The sequence below is a fragment of the Eutrigla gurnardus genome (assembly GCF_963514095.1).
Source record: "Eutrigla gurnardus genome assembly, chromosome: 15".
Classification (NCBI taxonomy): Eukaryota; Metazoa; Chordata; class Actinopteri; order Perciformes; family Triglidae; genus Eutrigla; species Eutrigla gurnardus.
In genome coordinates this window covers 14,461,376-14,482,978 of record NC_139938.1, presented here as the reverse complement: position 1 = coordinate 14,482,978, position 21,603 = coordinate 14,461,376, and the positions used below count along the sequence as shown (strand labels likewise).

Genomic DNA, 21,603 nt, shown 5'->3' with positions numbered 1-21,603 from the left:
AAACTATGTAGTGCGACATTGTGTCTATATTACTGTAAACACGTCCTCGGCGTTTCTTGCTGCTTATTGGCCAACATGTATGATGTGATAACAATATAGCCTTAAAAAATAAAAAAAATAATTTGGTTATTTAAAAAAAGAAAATAGATTTTACAAGACAAAGGTATTACTGGTTAATTAAAATATGAATGGTTTTATATTTCTGTTAAAATTGGTTGGACTATGGCACGAGCATATTATCAAAACTCATCAGTGGCTTGAACTAAATATTTTCATACTTGGCATTAAGGCCAAGTATCTTTAACTGTCACAGCTGCTGGCGGACAGTTTCACTGAAGAATGTGAATTTGTGGTTGAAGACTGAAGTCACTGGGAATACTGTTTTATGATGGCTTATCATTGGGATGCTGGTGGATACAGAGTACAGTGTGTTTAGTGCAAATACAGGGAATGATGGGAGGAGAGAGATGTGGCATTATGTGATCAAGGTCATGAACTGGATTCGGAGACAGCATGTGACGTGATGCGGCCCAACTCACTGCTGCTTCCAGACATCCGGCAAGAGGACCTCACAGGAGGTCGTCAATGGAACATTTAAGATGAAGAATCATGGACAAAAGTAATGAATACTCTTTTTATTTGTGAAGATTATCTCACAGTTATAAGGACAGAGTCATCAGAATGAACAGCCCAGGCTGCTGAACATCCTAATATGAGCAGGCCTCCACAATCCAGGCTGCAGGCTGGGTATTGATCCTTGTGGAGCGTTGAATCGCGATATCATTGCAATCTCTACATCATCATTTTTCAACTGCACACACACACACGATATTCTTATCATGAGTGACATGCTTTACTATGATTTCTCACCATAGGGGTTCATCTTATTTCCCTGGGAGATCACAGGGCGAATATGTAATATTTTATTATTTATTTAAAAATAATTCCTGTAGAAGCACAGGACAACACATAACAGTCTAACGAGAGTCTTTAAGTTACTAATTTTGTCAAACCAATAGTGAAAAACCGCAAATATTTTTCATTTGAAATATGAAAACAGAAGATTGTCATATTTGAGAGACTATAGTCAGAAAAGACGACATAAAGAGTCCATATATTGTAATAATAATTAAAAAAAAAACATGTTATTTTACAATTCACGTCAGTGTTAACCAAATTATTTCCAGCTATATGGAAAATATAATATTGGACTGCCAGTGAGGAGTTCATCAGATGCCGTTTGCTTGTGGTGGTTTAACCTCAGACCGGCCATCAGTCCTGAATCAGGCCTGAAGGCGGGGCGACCTCTGACGGGCTCTCAGTGGATATGGACACAGCAGGCATAGCCACCGTTGACACGGGCACATCTGCTTTTGATGGTGCGAACACAGGCACAGCGACATCAGTCGGAATCTGGGCACCAGCTATGGGTGGCAGAGGAAAGCCTCCAGTGTGAGACGGTCCACTGCCAGCTTCATTAAGCAATGAGAACTTCTCCATTTCAATCGCGGGCACGACTGCTGAGAATTTGACTTCTGAGGCTGTCGCAGCATTGAGCTCAACTGGAATATCGAATCCTGCTGGCTTCACAGCTCCGCCACCATGAACCTGTGGTCCGGCATCGTCAATAGTCATTGAGGTGAACGTTTGCTCCAGCAGCGGAGGTTCTTGTGGGTGTGGAGAAAAGGTGATGGGGGTCTGGGACGCTGGTGGGACGTCCGGGGCGGGAAGCTCCACGTGGGCGGAAGCGGCCGCCTCCGCTGCCTTCGCGCTCTCCGCCGCCTTGGTCTCCATCTCCTCCATGCGACGCTGCACCATCCGAGGCATCAGCTGCACGTAGGTGTTCATCAAGCGGTGGTTCGAGCGGATCAGCTTCCCCGCACAGCTGTCCACGCAGCGCTCCTGCACGGGCAACAGCATGATGAGTGTATAACTGACAAGCAGCACAAAACATTGTGTGACCATGACACGCTATGTGGCCAAAAGTATGTGGACGGGGAGGTTTCAATCAATGAGAACCTTAGTGAGAGACAATATAATGATGTCCTTTGACCTTTACAGTAGCAGTTTGGTGGTTTCCCCTTTTAACATGATTTCATTGATGACCCCGATGCACAGTGAGAGGTCACTGACCTCGACCTCACACAGCACCTGTGGGATAACTGAAGCTCCTGTGTCTGAATGAGGCTGTCACAGCAGCTTATTAATGCACGCTTTTGGGGATATTCAGCACCGACATACACATCTATAGTGTGTGTGTGTCTACATACTTTTGGCCACGTTCTGAAATATAAATAAATGGTGGTGAAGGTTCGTCATTCTCACCTCGTCCATGGTGAGGCTCCTGTAGTTGAAGTTGCTGCTGCATCGCTGGAAGCAGATCTCAGTCATGCGGTTGTAAACCATGAGGAAATCCCGCAGCTGCGAGAGGCACAAGCACACAAACTCACCGTCACACCCTTCACGTAATATCAAACACGGCGCCGATGAATGTGACTTACGTTTCTCATTTGTTGGTCCACATCCATCGTGACTCCGTGTGCAGTTGACTGGCGATTTGCTAGCTAAAAATGCTAACATCAAGAGCCGGTCAGCTATTGAATCGAGCAGGTGACGGATTCCCAGATCCGTAGCGGTCTAAAAGGGGGTGACCACGGTGCTGCAGGGTGTCATTAACATGTCAGCTGTAAACGCATCGCTAAAAGCAGACAAACGCGAACGCAATCGGAGAATAGATTACGATGGCATGACATTCACATGCGCGCCGCCATGTTTGCAACAAAGATCGTCTACGTACAGGATGATACCTCACTCGGCAATAATTAGTGGCAGACGACCATTTGTTATGGATAGAACGACAAAAAACAGCATTGGTGTACATCGAGTTAAGTGTACGCAGATTAAATTAAAAGTATGTACACAAGCAACAGCTAAAATATGTTGCACTGTTAAAACATAAAATAATCAGCATCCATTACTAACGCAGCAGCATTCGCGGTGCCGTTAGAGGTGTGTTGCCTGTATACAGACGGATTTCTCTCTCGACACTTACATAATCTTTGATATCCCGTTAGCGGGTCCAGCGTCACAATTATATTGTTTATCGTCAAGCGGAGCCCCACCGTTTCTGCATTTAGACCACAGGTTAGTCTACGATGTATCCTCTCAGCGTTTCCATAAATACCAGACTTGCTGGTTTTATTTGACCATATTAGTCTTGTTTGAACGTATTTCCGTGACCTGTGTTCCCAGCATGCTTTGCAGTGCAGGAAGTGTTTTAAATATGCAACTTTCATCCTTAGAAACACACGATTTACAGCAATAAATGTGTTTTATTGACATTAATATTGTTAGGCAATGTGTCTACTCGACCCTCAGTAGTTTGTTAAGGCACGTTAAAAGTTAACACCGCGACTGAGACGCAGGTGTCCCGCCAGTGCTATAAATACAGGATGGAGACAGGGTTTCTGTGGTTGGTCCGATGGCGGTGAGATTTCAATTGATTGCTACAGTGAGTTACAGAACCTCTACGTTTCTTCTCTCCCCTCCCTCACCGCCGACCTTGACTAGCCTTTTGCTCTTACATTCAACAACGTGAGCTATTTTACTCAAGTGTGTGTAATAATGTACACACATATAATACACACAATTATTAAAATTAAAAATGATTAAGCTGGCTAAATTGTTTAACTGTAGTTATTGTCTTGTTGCAAATTAGCTGAAGCTAGACATCTTTTATACATCACATTTCTCCAATTATTTGTGGTAATGTTGTATGTATCGTCACTGTTAAATAACCAATACAATAAAAAAGTACATCACCCAGAAGCACTATTTAGTCTATACATATTTATGGTATCACTACATTTGAGTTGGTTTATTTGGGTGAGGCAGTATGAGGGAAATATCTCCTCATTATACCAAAACAAGGTTGATTTTGGCTGAACAAACTGTTTCTAACAAAGGAATGGCACCAAGAAAGTCTGGACTAAGTATGGGATGATCTGCACTCACAATAAATTAAGTATTTTCATAATCAGGATGATAACGTCACTGCACAAAGACCGCGGCAGCAGCCACTTCAGGATATCATGCAGGAAATGTGTAGAAAGAAGGAAAAAACACGATGAGAATTTCTCATAAGACAATAATAAGACACCATTAAAGAAAATAAATAATGGTTTCTTTCACCAGGTACAGCTTCTGGACTTTTGTGATATTGTTTAAATTATGACCATCATCTTGTTCGTAGTGTAAATCAAATACAACACGTATTAAAGTCATTTTAAGGTACTTTTCTTTCTTGTTTTTCTCACCTCTGTTCATCTCACATATTCATATTTCAAAAACAGGAAGTGTTTCTTCTGAGAGAAGTTTGATAACTAACAGATTTATTTTATTTTTTAAGTCTTCAAATGACTGCTTTAAATGATAACTTGTGTCAAAATCACATCCGAATACAGCTTTTTTTAAAAACTTTATCTAGAATGAACAAAACTGGGATGCAATATAGAAAAGTAAAAGATAAAGACTAATATCAATGGTGGAACAGAATGAATACAAATGACAAAACTAAGGTAAATTATACAAAAAGAGAGCACAAAGGAGCCAGTGAGCAGTTTTTTTTAGCTTATCTGGTCTTTTTTCAGTGACCTTTAGTGATCTGAAATAGTTAAAAAATTAATCCACCTTTAAAGTGTTCAGAAAGATGCACAGTGGTGGGTGGTGGTAGTGGGTTTAATTGCTGTTTCAGAGTTGCTGTTCAGGTCTAAGTGGGCCTTAACATGAATTTTCCCAGTCAGGAACAAATGTAGCTCACTCTGGATTGAGACAGGGCTGATATTGGCTTGTGGTTACGCAGGCAGAAAATACAGCAGGGGGACGATATGTCGTATTTTAAGGAAACATATTATAACTTTGACATCATTATCAGTGAGGCCAACCCTGGAAGTTATTACAAAAAATAAGCTCTGTGGCAAACACAAATATGATAGTTATACATGTTTAAGCAAAATCCCCAGTTTTATGATTTGTGAAGCTTGAATGCCATCAGCAATTCCAATGAGAGAGTTTGTAGTGCATGGGAAACTACACAATGCCCTGATACTGTTTCTCTCTCCTGTTCTCTTGAAAGTGAGCAACTTCAGGTGGAAACCCTTTTGAATCACTCACTGTTTGACTGGCGAGGACATAGTCTTGACGGTCCTGTTGAGTGACAGCAGCTGCTCTCCTCGTTAAGAGAGATTGGTCTGGTTTGAAGAAGGTTTTAAAAGTCTGCCACACCCAACGCCATTGTTCTTTCTCTCACTTTGTGTTTGGTTTCCAGAGGGTGAACATCTTCAGTTCACCCTCTTCAGAACATCTTCAGTTCACCCTCTTTGTACCTGAATGAGTCACCATTCGGTCCCTTCCTGTCCCTTTTTAGTTTCCTCAACTCTGTGCTAACTTTTATTTAGCTCCACTTTTATTTTGGACTCTTAATTTGAGTTTACCCATGTTTGGGTGTTGGGTCATTCAGCTGTAAGCATATTCAAAAGAAGCAAACATAATTATAATTGCCTAACCTGCCCAAGTAATTTAAATTACTTGTCTTTAATGTTATTAACCATAGAGGTGGAAAACATGACGTGCTTGTGTAATCTGATGGTAATCAGGTGAAGTTTTTGTGTCCGGCTGGGGAGTATTAATGCATTTAATTCCCCCGAATTCTCTCCTAACTTCTTGTCATCTCTTATGCATAAAGTGCCCCAAAATAATTATAATGAAATAATGAAATAACACATATTACTTCAGGGCACAGAGGAAACAAGTGATTGTCATATTTTATTTAATAGCAGCTCTGCATGTGTTATCGGTATGTCTTGCCTGTGTTTTATGTTGCTTGCATAGTTTTGCTGTGTTATTGTGCTAATATTTTAGAAAAAATATTACAAGTCATATATATTTTACATATTATTACAATATATTCTCTTGAGAGGAAATCACTGAACAGTCTTTGGAGGAAAAAGAAATACACATATAATTTGGTCTGGTTGAGCCTTCAGATTAATTGCATAGACATTTGAAAAAGCACGAATGACACAATTAGAAAGAGATCATAAAGAAGAAAATGTGACTGAGCTCTGTTTACTTTGGAAATCTTACGAACTCCATGAATAACGTTTTGCATATCATAAAACACATTTTTATTCAATCACTTTTGTAGTGCACTGCAATAGTCTAACTGTTGAAGCCTCGTATTCGTTTTTGGGTCAAGATTAGAACTCACTTGTCATTCGACAATTAATTGATTTTGTTATCCATCACTTCCATTGATGAAGGGATCCTTTAATGGCCTTAATAAACAGGAGGATCCAAGTATGCAAAACCATTTCAATGTAAATAAGGGTACCTGACTTTTTTCATAAGACAGACCTGAGGAAAATGTGAACATACCCTTTTAAGATGTCCATTTAAATTGAAAAAGCTGGAAATGAGAAAAAGCTGGAAATGATTTTTCTTGTACTTTCCATCACTCAACTATCTGCCCTGCAAATAAGGAAATCACTTTTTTTATATGTCACCCAAAGCAACCAAGGAAATATCCTGTGTACTAATGTGTAAGGATTCTTGGTGATGGTACTCAGCTTTTTTATGTTTTGTTTTAAAAGCTAGCTGATATTAATTTTCTTCTGACAAAATGCCTCTATTTGCAACTTACATGTGACAAAAGATGAAGTGCAAAGACAATCGTCTACAGTAGTTGACAACTAACAGTTGGCGTGCTGCAGGCCTCTGACTGTTGAGTTCAGCTCCCTCAGCAGATAGCAGGCCAGTGAATTCTCCTTCCCAAGTGGGGATGACAGAGGGGGAAATAACCGTTTTACCAGATGGCACATTAGCTCATAAGTGCAATAGATTGTAAAGCGAATGACCATTATCGTAACTATGACGTGGAAAATCTTCTGTGAGGGACATTTTCATAACAGTATACCCACAGGGGAAAATAAAACAACATTACTTAAACATTTTAATTATCATCATATTTACCTCAATATGTTTTTAACATGATTGAAAAGCAAATTCACGTGTGCTTAGGTAATATTTATTTATTTATATAAACATTCTCAAGGCTTGGTTATTGCCTTCATCATGGAAAACAAAAGCGATTTTTTTTCCCCTTCACACCTTTTCTGTGAGACATCTGTTGATGACACAGTGAAAGGTCTTCCGTGTGCTGCGATGATACAATGTGTTCCTTGTCTTTGGCAACAAATTGAGACTTTCCACAAGGCCGATCACCTCTAAATGTCACACGTTTTCCTGTTCTCGTTAGGTCCTCTACGTTTATTACATCCTCTACACAGAAATACACCTTTTTTTTTGTTCCTGAGTTGCTCAATGTCGAGACTTCAAAAGGTAGTTAGTACGCATCAGAGAGGAAATTGCGCAAAGCTCGTTAAATAGTGGAAGATGACAGATTGAATTCTTGTGAAACACAGTGCTGGGCGGTTGTTTTTTTTTGCTTTTGTTCTCATTCAGGTCTGAACGGTTTGAAACAAGAGTCTGTCTAATCTTGTTGATCACTATCTCGGCTAAATTAGCTTACGAAATGATCCGTGCCACTTTGAGTCGCCTCCACTGCTGAAAGCTGCGTGCATACACTCCCATTACTATCATGCATGTCATCTCTTTCCCCGCTATCTTGCTCTACTTTCCACTCCCTACTCCGCCCATGCTCCCACCTCCCGATCCCCTCTCGGACCACGTTCTCCCTCTCTCCCACGTGTACGGCCCTTTCTCTTTCCATCTCCTCCGCCTCTTGTGCTATCTGCTGACTGTTCAGGTAGATGCTGCTGTGTGAGACCATGGTGTCTCTGGAGAGAAGGCGAGCATCCATGTCCGCCTCCACCTCCAGGAAAGTAGTCAGGGGGGGCGTGAGGCGGACTGGCAGCTCGTCTTGAAGTCTGTTTGGTCCCTGAGCGTGGCCGTGCTGAAGGCGACTCTTCATGCATGTCTTTGCCTTCTTTAGATCCAACGAGGCATAATTCAGGTCAGGCTCTAAAGACTTGTTTAAACGAGAGACGACAAGTTAACATTTGTCAGCAAAAAAAAAAAAAAAAGTTGCAGAACTATGCACCACTTTTTTCAAATAACACCTTGTGGCTGTAGGTTCCGATATATTTATGCGAGTCCAGGTTATTTTTAGAACACATGCATTGTGTTTCATTGACCACACTGTCAGTGGTGTCAGCTGCCTTCCATTCGACTCTTTTACCACATGTGTATTTTTAACAGCAAATGCACGACATCACATGTTTATTCTCAGTGTGGATGTAACAACAAATCAAGTGTTTGGATTAGAAGATGACACTTTGTAAACGACTCTCGAACCCAGTTTTGCTAAAGTTCATGTTATAGGATCGATATTGGAGATCCAGAGCTTTAGAAGAGTTCTGTCATCGTAGTGTTCTTTCCACGCGAAAGCACAAGTGAAAATGAATAACATCAAGCATGTGTAAAAAATGTAACCCTGCAGTGCACAGACGCAAGATCAAATTGTTTCTTTTATCACTCTGCATTAATGCTGCCACCCCCCCGTCAGGCTGTCAAATGTACGATAAAATAATACATTACGTAACGACATCACAGAAAGTCTGAACTTAGTCGAAGCAATTACCGTCATAGGATGTCTTGTGTGCGCCATCATCTCGTAGCAAACCTCTAGAGAATCTGAACAAGCGAAACACAAGATTTAAACACGTTTTACATTCGTATTTTGTATTTTGCACTGCTTTGTTATTTGCGCTATCCTCTTTGCTGCAGTAAACCTGTTAATGTCCCCACTGTGGGACTAATAAAGGACGATATCTTATTCTACAAATAACACAGTCTACAAATACAGAACATTAAACAATCATATTATAATTATTATAAAAAATAAATCATTTTGTGTTTTGATTTCCTGTAATTGCAGGCCTGGCCTCACCTCTTCTGTCTGAGCTGATGTTGCCGTAGATTGGATTTTCCTGTAGCTCACGGTGATCGTGGAGCTGATCATCGTGATTGAGGTTATGAAGATAATTCCCTTCATCCTGTGACGGCCTTTAACGAGAAACAATTTCACAGTATTATATCCTATAATAACGGTAATTTCTATAACCAAGAAAACAAATATTGGAATACATGTTATTACTTGTTACCAAGATGTATTCATTTCAAAAGATAAATAAAAAGCATACCTTTCGCCTGTATAACTGTGTGCGAAGCAGCACTCCTCTATGTCTAAATAAAAGGAATACAATATTTAGCAATTTGTCGTCGTCCCTGAGGTTTAGAATCAATGGTGAACATGTTTTAAAGACAAAACATGACTACATACCTGTGCAGAAATGGGCTCTTCGTCTGATGCAGAGGATGACATTGACACAGAAAGAGATGAAGAACGCCAGAGATAACACCGCCACACCTAGCAGTAGGCCTACAGGTAACTCTAAAAGACCAACACAAATCCACTATTAGAACCTCAAACTTCAAAAAAGTTAGTTTTCTACGTCAGAGTGGCACGCTTCGTGTTTGATCAGTTATCAGCAATACTGTTTGGAATTTCCCTCTCTACATCTCAATAACAGGAAAGATGAAACCTTGTTAAAGCAACCCGTGACCTTTTTCAAAGAAAAACTGAAATTAGCCAATACAGCATGTTACCCATTCAAACGTTACCTATTGTCTGCTACTGCTTATCGATTGTGTGCTACTGCACATTTTTTTGGAAGTGGTGATTTAAAAGGCCAAAAATGGTACGATACCAATAACGAAACATTTCACAGGAAATTCAATCTTTGAATTGTAACCAAAGTTTGTTTTAATTTCTCCAAGTAAAATAAATAATTTGCTGAAAAAACTTTAACCATTCGTAAAACGTGTACTCTACATGGTATGAAAACCGAATGTAGGGTCGACCGTGACATCAACAAAACTACAAAAATGATTCCTGTTTTGTAGTAAAAGCAATATATTGCAGAATTATCCAAAGGGATACAACATTATCGGAGAGATGTAAAATGTACAATATTAAATACACGTTTGTACATCGAAACCTAATGAGAAGATCCTACCTGCCATATTCCAGCTGTCTTGAAGAAAGTGGTTGTCTGCATCGCTGTGTTTAGTCAGCGAGGTGAGCTACACTGTAATCTATTTTTACTTTTGCCTGAGTTACCTCTTGCACGTCACCGCGCTTTGAAAAGTTGCTGCTCTACAGTTACAAACAGGAAGCAATGTAACCTCATTCTAAGGCACCCAGTCTCGATCCCATTGTGGGGTACAACACCATCTCAAATAGGTGACAACCTAAATATAACCGTGAGATAATCATAATCATAACCATTATCATTCAATTTGTCAATTAAAATTTTTTTTTGGGGGGGGAATCAACCCCTTATAGTAGTCCAAACTTACTGAGCATGATTTTTAATTTCACCCTGAAATAAATAATTAAACTTGTGTTGACCATCTTAATTCCATAAATGGCGCGAGTCTCCACAATGCCATGAATGAGTCCAAAACTGAGCTTTATTATATTATGCTGGTTGTCTGTGTGCACATGGCTTCAGAGTTAAGTCGAGTGAATATCTTGCAGCATGGGTGCAGTACATTGTGGTTTTGCTGCTGTGGTAGGAAAATCAGAAAGAACAAAATTCTGTTTTGAGCAGTTTCTCTGTACAGCTAAAGGTAGAAGTGTGAAAGCGTGTATTGTGTTGGTGAAACCAAATTAAGCAGGGTCCGTTTATTTTGGTCTGTAAACAAAATGTATCTAATTTTTATTATTTTTACTTATTTATTTACATAATGAAAGAAATAATCATCACACAATAATAAAATAAATAGTTACAATTACAATCTGTTGACAAAATATCAAAAGCTTCATTGTTAACACACTTCCTGTGTGTGTGAGTGTGGTGGCATTATTTAGCCCATGTGGTTTGTGGTTTAAGCCCCACTTGGTAAACTCAAGTGTGACATTTTGTGTTACATGGAAAATAGTGTCTTTGACCTGCAGCAAAGCTGTTGGATAATTTGCAGCTTCAGCACTAAACGGCTGCATTTCTCGGACAAGTCCTTTGGCTTCTGTGCAGGAAATCCTAAATCCCAGCTTTAACAGTTGAAAGACAGAATTAGGAAGTTGAGCCATGTAGTTCCAACAGTTGTTTATGCAAATGCAATGTTTATTTATTGCTGCATAAGCTGTGAATATACAATATTGCAAGAATGCCATAAAAGAGAGTAAATAATTAAAATACCTGCAGTGTAATAGCTTATAAAAAAGTAAAATAAACCAGATTATATTTTTTAAATGTAAAAAAAAAAAGTTTATATACAATAGCATAGAACCCACCACATCCACTCAGATATACACACATAACCCACACGTGTACAAGTGCCTGCAACTTTGTTGAAACTGACCACAAATGCAAGTAATACACTTTTTAATTCTGCATAAAGCAAAGTAAGGTCGATAGACGTGCATTACGTCCCCACAGTTACTGCTTAATTGTGCAATCTATTGGGAATTGTACATGAATACATTTGATTCTAATACATTTGAGTCACACCTTGAAGTGGGGAAATGTTGTGTTGAAATTTCATAATGTCTTGCGGATGTATACTTGACTGGAGGAGGAGGGGGTTTGAACGGAGGGGGGAGATCCATCCTGCAGAGAGAGAGAGAGAATATTGACTGCTGGCATTCCCGGAAACTTAGCAGTTTTTATAGATCATGTGCTCTTATTAAGAGAGATGCGGTTCATCCAGTGCACAACCCTGAGTAACTGCAAGCAGGTGTAAAGGATAGATAATGAGTTTTACCTCTTCTTTGAAGTGTGTCTCATGTAGAGAAAGCCAGCCAAAGTGATCAATACCAGGATGGGAACGATGATTAACAACAACAACGGATGAGTCTGCACACCATCAGTGCCTGAGAAGCAAATTCAGAGGGGGGGTAGGTGTCATTTTGGAGGACAGCAACAGAAAAGATGTGTTTCTACGATATTGATCCCTTACTGTGGTGGAACCTTGCAGAGTCCAACTAATATTGATAATAAGATATTTTACCCTGAGACAGAAGTGTCTAGCCATCCCCTTCATCTGGTGGCATTTTTTAATGTATCTATTTAAAAAAAAGATTCCTACCTTGAAAATGCATGCAGCCTGAGGCTGAGAGAACTGAGAGCCTTTCATATGCGATGAAGATGCAGATGGTGAAGGCAAAGGACTGTGTGGTTCATTTGTCGTTTTCCTAAGGGGGTCTTGCCTGTCGAGCATTTAGCTCTGTTGTCTGTAGTTATTTGCTGCTTATGAAGGTTTGTTTTTATTGTTTACTTTCCAGCAGTGCTGCTGCTCACTGTTGCCAGAGCAAATAATGTGCCCAAAACCATCTGAGAACATCACTTAAAAGCTTATTTCAGGCAGACAAAGGGATGTTTGATGATGATCTCAGACAGGCATCCATGACTTAACGATTTACTGAGCATATATCTTTTTATATATGCATTTGTTTCTTTAACTATATTTCTTGTAGTGACATGCTAGATACTGGTCACAGATTTTAACCTTGGAATGTTTAATGAAAGGGAACAAAACAAATATTCGGGTCAATAAACTGGAATATTAAGTAATCACCTGCATCCTCAATGACCACCACTGCATTTCCACTGGTCAGATTTGAGGTTGAACCAGGATTGCCTTCCGTGGTCTCGTTCCTCGTCTCCTGTGTTGACCTGAACACCTTATGACCATAACTTAATGTTGTGGCTGGATTGCTGCCCACTGATTGGTCAGACAAGGTGGATGTGTTTAAACTGTGAGCCGGATTTATCTCCTGATGGGTGGCGTTGTTGGGACGGGGGTCAGTGTGTGTGACGGAGGATGACGTGACAGCGGTATGTGTGGCTTCTGTTAAAGAGGTCATGTGGTCTTCAGCTGTGACAGTTGTGGAGTTTGAATTCTCATCTGTAACATTCATGGTCCACGTTGTATTGGGGCCAATGGTTGAAAGCCTAGTGGGAGGGCTGCGGTCTGCTGATTCAGTCACTGTTACGTTGGACCGCGGTGGCATTGTCACAAGATCTGAAAGTAGCAAAACATGCATTAATATATTGTCAGCAATATTGAACTGTTTTAATGTTGGCACTGCATTATTTCTTCAAGCTCCGCTGTTCTTAGTGGTTAGAAAATAAAATTAAGAAAAGAAAAGAATTAACAAAATGTAGCCAGGAATCTAATTCTCACAAGAAGGAATATAGCCACAAACAGCTGGCCTAACTCTGTCCAAAGTTGCCCAAATCTGCCCGTGAGCTTTTTTAAAGGTAATGTAGTTTGTTGAATCCGATCAGAGAGAAAATGATAAACCGACAGGTTGTGGTAGGTGTAAAATGAGTCATATTTATTGTCTTCAGTTGCTAAAGTAACTTCCTGGAGTCTCTGCTGGTTGCCTGGCAACTGCTCCGGACTTACAAACCAGTCCAGCACATAAACTCCCGTAAACTGACGAGTGTCCATGTCCATGTCAACATTTGCCAAAATGCTAAACTATTCTTTAACAAGCTTCACCCCAAAAAGCTGAATATAGCGAAAATATAAGTAATGCGCCACAAAACTTTAAAATACCCAGTGCACAGTTAGACATCATTAAAACGTGGACCGAGTTGGCATTTGTGAGGACGCTCTGTGCATAATCAATATGTGAAATAAGGCTCATTCAAGAACCCCGGGCCGTGAAACCATGGGCACAGATTCCAGAGGCAAAGGTGTAGGTATGAATGTGCAACAGTGTATATGTACAAACTAACGAGTACATTTCATTCATTGTGTGTCAGTTGTTTACAACTTATTTTCTGCACTGCAAACCAAAAAAACATACACTGTGACACATCTGTTGTTTATATCGACTCACATCCCCCCTGAGACGTCATTTAGCATATTAAATGCCATCCAAAGCTGCTTTGCATTGTGATCGACTGCGTGTTTCAAGCATCTCAGACCTTCCTTTGGGCTGTACTACACCGATCCGTCCAACAGATTGTGCTCTCACCCCATGTCATGATTTTGAGACTCTGCTGTTTGTTCTTTGTGGTTTGAAAGTAGATAGACAGGAAGAGACTTCTGACATCTGTGTGACTTGTGTGTTTTTTTTTTTTTTTTTGGTCACACATTGACATTTTTGTGAGAAGCATGTACACAGGAAGAGAAAGAAAGCAGCTGTGGTTTATTATTTAGTACTGACTATCACTGGTGGCAGCAGACAACACGCTGTTTGATTGTTTCACAATTTAAAACTGGGAATACTGTTTGAGTTAAGCTTGGTTCAGTATTCACCCTAATCCCACGGGGGCAATTGATTTGCAGCAAATAATTACTTTAAGAGTTTCACTCTTAAAGTTGAATATTTTCCAATTTATTCACAGTTAATGGTGCGTTCTCAAAACATAACTGGTAGCTTCAAAATGCTTTTGATTCTCTCACTTTCCTTTCAGCTAATTAAAACTCTTAAAATTGAGTGAGCTCCAGTATAATAACAAAAGTCAAGTATCGGCTCTTTGGTCCAGTGCAGTTTATTAAGTCATTCATTCTCTTGGGCCCTCAACAAGATTGTTAATCCAGCCCTGAGGAAATGTTGAAACCAAGTATGACGCAAAGAGAGGAATAGTGTCAAAGAAATGAAGATTCTCACCTGTCCCCAAACGTGTGGTTGCAGTTAGCACCGTGACCATAAACTCTTTATGCAGACTTCTGTTTCCTGTGTTGACAGTCAGTGTATAAACCCCAGTGTGAGCATCAGTCACAACCCACAGCTCCAGAGATTCATTCTCTGACACCAGCGTCCTGTTCTAGGGCAAAACAAGATTATGTAAAATACCCTTTCATGTTGAGAAGATTCTTTTTTTGTATATTAAGTAATCCAATCATCATGATGTTGGATGAATGAAGTGGTATTCATGGGCAGAAATGGGCTGATTAGCTGTTTTTTTCCACCTCATTACCTTTGTCCACTTGTACTTTGCATCAGGGAGATCTCTGCACTGAATGGTCACATTTTCTCCAGTATAGACCTCAATAGCGCCTTCCACATCACACATTATTTCGACATCATCTGAGAAAAGGATAAGGTTAATTTGGATTGACAACACAATAATGCTTATGCAAAACATCCATCGTAAAATGAATCTATTAGCAAAAGAGAACTGCAATACACATTAACGGCCTTTTGTAATTTTCCTCGTCCTGTATTTTATTCATATCACCCATTCAGTTGAATAGAAAGTAAGGGGTGTATTGTCCCTGCTTCATTGGGCTACTAAATGACTGATGAGGGGGGGGAAGTAGGCCACGCAGGGGGATGATAATAAATGTTTCATGGCCGGACAAAGCGCGTAGATGTGTTATTTACGACGATGTATGAGGGCCACTGTCGAAAAAAACAACAAAAACAGAGCAAAATTCAAATTTGCAACTTTAAATCTAGCAAATTTGCGCCTTTATTACAACGCTAACAACCGGCATTTATGCTAGCTAAAATCCCATGAATGACGCATTTATTTTTCGATTTATCGTGTGACAACGCTCTGCTAAGGTCCTAAGGGTGATGGCTGTTGATGGGTATTGTTGGTTCATTTTATATGGGCCATCATCTTATCATCTTATGTTAAGTGTGTTTATTGATCGGGCAGTTGGGGTAAATGCTAGCGCTAGCTTTCACTTGTTGTCATAGCAACAGCAAACATCTGGTCAAGCAACGTGTTTACTTCCTCTATGACCTCCATAATAAAGTAGCAAAGTTGCGACTTTATAAAGTAGCATATATGCTAGTTTTAAAGTCACAAATTTGCTATTTTATTTTCTCTGTATATTGCTCACCTCTGTTGGCTTAGATTTTTTGTGCTACAGTGGCCCTAATACACTGTCGTAGTTATTACATACATTTGCTTAGAAGTAACTGCTGAGATTGGCAGAGGTGAGACGCTGTGATGCAATCAGGAGTAACTTGGAATTATGCATTGGACAATAAGATAGAAATGTTCAGTAACTTCCTATCAAAATATGAAATCCTGCAGACAGCGTGTGGTCGAGGTATGTAGGTACGGCTTTGCATGTTTTTGCCTTCGTCTTACCTTTGATCTTTAGCTCAGTTTCTCTCATGATGGAGCCCAGAGGAAAAGTTGCAATGTCACAAATATAAAAGCCACTGTCCTGTTTTGCCACCTGGTAAAGGTGTAGCTGGGAACCCATGTTCTCAATCTGCAGGGTGACGTTGGGCCAAAATAGATTGAGCCCGAAAGCAGGGCTGTACAGAGCCAGCTTTGTGTTTTCCTTTTTGTTCTTGCGCCATTCAACACTGACGATCTTGAGAGTATTGTCTTGTAGAATGCAGGGCAAAGTCACGTTCTGGCCCACCACTGCCTCCACCTTCTCATATTGGAACACCTCAACATCTTGGTGCCCTGTCGAGCACATCAGATAGGATTGGAGGCAGGAAAAGTGAGGAGACAAAATCGCTTACACTTTGAAGTTGGTATTACAGACTCCAGTCCACTGGGATGCAGGCAGATACAATCACGGCATTATACTGAGGCAGCCTGTCACACCAGAAGCCAATACACATTTCAAACCCATGGTGAATATCCCATCGTTGCTGGTATATTACATGAGCAACAGCACATGTGGTCCAGGATTACCTTGTATAATAGAGGCGAGGAGCAGGAGAGAGAAGGCCGTTCCCAGGATACCACCAGCCATGTTTGAGCACCCCAAACTCATTACGATCAATCAGGCCGAATCCATTGAGGGATTCCGCAAAGGCAGAACGAGTAGACTGTCGACTGAGGTTAAAGAGTCTGGTAGAGACTGAGACAGAACAGGATGATCTATCTTCACAGGAAGCCACACGGTGAGTCAGAAGCACAGTGCTAGCTTTTGCGGTGAAAATCTCCTGTGCAAAGCAGACACTTGCAATGCATGTGAATCCCCCGCAGTGCACAACATTATTTATTCTTTTAGTCGGGACTAACGAGATGCAGATAATTGACTCATTTGATTTGAGATTACATCACTGCCCCAAATCACCTGGGAAGAAAGATGCCAAGGGAGCAAACAAAAGGGAGACCGCAATATGAGTTTAGTGTTCTATTGAATGAACTTATTTTTATGAATTCTTTCCAAACATGCACGGGTTGAAAAGTAAATGAAATAGTTATTTATATGAATAAATGAGCTCTATTTTCGCTCTGTTTAGTACAATGTGTTAAATGAATACTGTCATACTGTTGTATTTATGATGAGCATGTACATTTCTTTTAGCTCCCATCTGTTCAATACACTCAGCAGACAATACAATCTCGAAATGTTCTCATGTCCTCTCATTTGGTTAATGTTCTTTTCAAGGTGGGCCACGTACTCTCTAATAATAATAATTATAAAGATATGTCTGAAAAATGCAAATTGATTGCTATTATGTTATCTTGTTTTGCCCTCGCTGCTATAATGGCTCTGAGCAGAACTTAACTACAATGCTGTTCACACTTGCCCTGGGATAAAGAGATAAAAGGAAATATCACACACGTAATGGGCAATTCTGGCAAATGTGAGTCTATTACTCCAAATAAATAATGTCTTAGCACTGTTCTTTAGAGATGAGCAACATTATTCCTCCAAGACATTATGTCACAATGCTGGACTTGAATTCTTTAAAGAATTGAATCATTTGTCTGCAGCTTAAAGAGACACGGCTTCATATATCCAATTAGAACAGATCATAAGAATAAACTGGGAAATCTCTTTGAATTTTCTAACCAAAGGCTACGTATTTGTTCATATTTAATGGGCTGAGAAAACGCTCATAATTAAGCAAACGTTTAAAGAAATTTTAAGGGATGTTGAATATAAACTAATAATTTTATTAGTGTCACAAAATGCCACTATCCAAACAACTCGTCTAGCTTTCATTCCTTCATTTAATTTAATTTGCTTCACAAATTATGAGCTCTCTCCTTCATTTATTATGAATACTCCCTGTAGACCCCACAATGCATTTAGATGATTGATAACTTAACATTCTTTGTGTGACCTTTTCTAACTGGAATTAGGGCTTAGACGAGTGACTGCTATCCAAAGGAAGATTTCCATCAGTATTCTGTCAGTGTTTTATCAAAGTGTAACGGGACCTTCCTGTGTTGCTCCATTTGATAAGGGCAGCATCTCTTCCCCCAGGGAGTTGTGGATCTCTCAAGGATTTCCAACAGAAAGTAATATTGCCATGACTACCCTATTTAGTGGCCCACAAATAATGATGAGAACAAGCATTTGGCCGATACGTATATTTTAGCTTGTAATGACTTCCCATTGCTTCAGACAGAGATGTTAAATCGGAACTATTCACATTTAACGTCACAATTAAATAATGATGAAGAAGATGAATTACCGTTATCTGTAGGCTCTGCACTCTCCTTTTCTTTGGTGCGATGAGAATGAAAGAAAGTGCTGTGACCTGCCGATGCACCCTGCACTTCCTGCACAGGCTAATAGTTCCACACTGAGGGCTCCAGGGTCCCTGGATACCCCTGTGACCTGCACCAAATTGCACTTTTTGCAGCATGTTGCACCACAACACTTTATTGTCAACTCTGCACGTGTGTGTGAGGTTCACATATCCTGCATTGCTCATTTAGCCACATTCACTGCTCCATTTTTGCTGCGAGCACAGTGTCATTGTTTGTTGATTTTAGGAGGCAATTAATTATTCAAATCTGGGCATGTTATACAGACTGTCTGACTACAAACTCATCAGAGCCCCAAGAGACTACTTTAATGTACTGCTAGTAAATATAACAAAGAGTGTAACTTATACTACATTCACATTCTAAGCCCTCTGACAAAAGATGTGTTTTTAATGATCCCATCAGAGTATTGATCGTGGTATATAAGTGATCTGGATCTGAATGATTGTTTAAAGAAAGTGAGAAAAGAAGGACTTATGACTGAGTGAGCAAGTTGATACATGATTGTTACTATATCAAGAAACCGTAGTGAACCTGTGGTATCTGAGTGTAACATTTTGGTGACGAGGCAGAAAAAGGAACCATTTACAACACAGCACAAATTTTAACATGTAGGGTGTAAGCATTCTTACTGGAGAAAAAAAAACTATGAGGAGTGGGCACTTTCCCTGTTTTGCAACTTTTAATAAAATTGTAACACCAGGACTTTGAAGTCCAGCTAGTGGCCCCTAGTGGGCCACTGAAATACCTCTCCTGAGGTTCTGATGGGAATTCTGTCCCCACAATAACAGTTTGAAAACTCAGCTATTTGTACAATTCATGCAATGTTGGTTTCTGAGTAGGTTTGTAAAAACTAGGGTAGCTATTGCAAATGTGTCATTTTAAAAACATATTAATGAACAGCACTAGTCTATTCCACCTTCCCCGTGGCTTTTTGATGTTGTAGGCCTCCTTTGGTCCACGCTAACATGCTGATAATGCCAATGTTAACATGGCGATGTTTTACAGGCAAAGGTTCATCGCCTCAGTTTAATGTGTTAGCAGGCTAACATTCCCCAGTTAGTACTTCACAGCAAGTACAGCCGAGACTGATGGGAATAATTACTTTTTCTGATATTTGGTCATAAATTAAAGCACTGTATAGGTTTAAATGTCAACCTGATGGTGCTGCTAATTGGAAAGTCAAAGGTGTCATCCACTGGAGACCATGAATGTCTGTCCAAATGGTAATCCATCCTCTTCGCTAAACTATCTTATCTTAAGGCATTAAATAGTTTAACACCTTCATACCTCACTGATTGCTTATCTGAGCGTCCCAAACACTCCTCTTAGGTCGCCATGGTGCTGGCTTAATAAGCGTACCTAACATTAAGTACGGTGAGGCATCTTTCTGCTGTTATGCATTGACGGCTTGGAAAAAACTCCCAGCGCATCAGACAATCAACTTCTGTTTATAGTTTTAAGAAACAGTTTAAAACACATTTTATTAAAATTACTTTTAATTAATTTGGGCCATATAAAATCAACAACAATAACCACCAACGGCCATCACCCTAAGGACCTTAAAGCTGCAGTCGGCAAGTCTGGCAGATGAGTTGACTCAGTCAAATTTTGAATGTTTACAACACTCAGGCCCCTCCCCCTCTACCACCGAGCTCCTCCGCTCCCTCCCATCAAGTGCTCGTCAGTGCGCGTGCACCAGATTCCTGTGAACGCGCCCGTGTCTTCTCTCATCGATAAACGGCATGGAATACAAGCTACACAGAGGTAGGCTGGCTAACTTACTCATAGATAGCAACTGCTAACGTCAATTAGCATATGCCTAGCTTGAGGCATGTGTATGTGATATTGTAACATGCGTGCGGGGGGAGGTGGGATCTGTGGCGTGTGCACGAACTGTAAACTGAGTGGACAGGATGATATGGGCGCGGTGGATTTTTGCAAAACAAACAACAAGCTCTAGGTGCACGTAGAGGCATGTATTGATTAGAAAAATAAATGTGACATTCATGGGAAAGTTAGCTAGCATAGATGCCGGTTGTTAGCATCTTTATAAAGTAGTAAATCTGCATCTTGATAAAGAAACACATTTTTTTCTTGACATATTGCCCACCTCTCTCAGCTCAATTTTTCTCCCAACAATGGCCTTAATAACATTTTATGTTGTGAAAGTTGCTATATGATTAGAAAAATAAATGTGACATTCATGGGAAAGTTAGCTAGCATAGATGCCGGTTGTTAGCATCTTTATAAAGTAGTAAATCTGCATCTTGATAAAGAAGCAATTTTTTTTTCTTGACATATTGCCCACCTCTCTCAGCTCCATTTGTTTCCCAACAATGGCCCTAATAACATTTTATGTTGTGAAAGTTGCTATATAACTAAAGTGTATTACTATTTCTGGGATGTTACAGAAATCATGTTCTTGGAACCAATGCTGTAGTGAGTCAGCCTACACGTTGAGGTATTGTCTTGGAATAATATGACAAAGACAAATAAAACAATATGCTGCACTGCAAGTGAAGGCATACTGTTCGAGGGGTCTTTTATTACCGCCCTTATTTTAGGGAAGGCTTTCACCCATCCAGAAAAATACACATTTACAATGATTGTTTTCACCTCTTTGGCATTTCCTCAATTGTCCCTTTTTGCTGTTTTCCTCGACCCAAATATTTTGGAAAAAGTTCAGTGTTTCTTTTAAAGGATAAATGGATGGGTACAAATAACAAAGCACAGCAATGGCTGAGCAACTTAAAACTCTGAACAACATCAAACTTTCTGAAAATGTGACATAATTGGAGAGGAAGGAGGGAGTGACAAATTGGTGGATAAAATTCATTTTAAAACTCATCAGGACTGTACACAATGGGCCAGTGAATGTGTGGTTTAAAATGTAATGAATAGTGTATGGGGGCGTAAGGTGGGATAGCAAAAAACAAAATGAAACAATTTATTCATCACTCATCGCCCACCTTGAAGAAAATAATGAAAAAATGAGAAGCAAGACCAATGACGTGAACAGTAAAATAATAAAGTCTATATAGAGTTCATAAACTGAGCAGGGTGAGATTAG

General features: G+C 39.9%; 3 protein-coding genes across 4 annotated transcripts; all 3 read right to left on the bottom strand.

The window, feature by feature from the left end:
* Positions 1 to 824: 824 nt before the first annotated feature.
* On the bottom strand, positions 825 to 2,784 carry timm10b (translocase of inner mitochondrial membrane 10 homolog B (yeast)). The gene is made up of 3 exons (XM_084029888.1): positions 2,502 to 2,784; positions 2,326 to 2,421; positions 825 to 1,902 (listed from the first exon to the last, which is right to left on the bottom strand). The coding sequence occupies exons 1-3, from the start codon at positions 2,526 to 2,528 to the stop codon at positions 1,273 to 1,275; spliced, it is 753 nt and encodes a 250-aa protein (XP_083886014.1). The 5' UTR covers positions 2,529 to 2,784; the 3' UTR covers positions 825 to 1,272.
* A 3,147-nt stretch (positions 2,785 to 5,931) lies between these two features.
* On the bottom strand, positions 5,932 to 10,258 carry LOC311025485 (uncharacterized protein). Its single transcript, XM_084028405.1, has 6 exons — positions 10,098 to 10,258; positions 9,362 to 9,472; positions 9,222 to 9,264; positions 8,969 to 9,084; positions 8,660 to 8,712; positions 5,932 to 8,047 (listed from the first exon to the last, which is right to left on the bottom strand). Exons 1-6 carry the CDS (start codon positions 10,102 to 10,104, stop codon positions 7,580 to 7,582), a joined length of 798 nt encoding a protein of 265 aa, XP_083884531.1. The 5' UTR covers positions 10,105 to 10,258; the 3' UTR covers positions 5,932 to 7,579.
* A 927-nt stretch (positions 10,259 to 11,185) lies between these two features.
* Positions 11,186 to 18,469, bottom strand: LOC311025646 (uncharacterized protein). Of its 2 annotated transcripts, XM_084028657.1 has the most exons (8): positions 18,455 to 18,469; positions 16,713 to 16,871; positions 16,149 to 16,478; positions 15,021 to 15,130; positions 14,711 to 14,867; positions 12,661 to 13,107; positions 11,848 to 11,956; positions 11,186 to 11,693 (listed from the first exon to the last, which is right to left on the bottom strand). In XM_084028657.1, the coding sequence occupies exons 2-8, from the start codon at positions 16,792 to 16,794 to the stop codon at positions 11,543 to 11,545; spliced, it is 1,386 nt and encodes a 461-aa protein (XP_083884783.1). In that variant the 5' UTR covers positions 16,795 to 16,871; positions 18,455 to 18,469; the 3' UTR covers positions 11,186 to 11,542. The 2 variants fall into 2 exon arrangements, with proteins under 2 accessions (XP_083884783.1, XP_083884782.1); XM_084028656.1 differs by lacking the exon at positions 18,455 to 18,469 and having other exon boundaries at positions 16,713 to 16,893.
* Between the last annotated feature and the right edge of the window lie 3,134 nt (positions 18,470 to 21,603).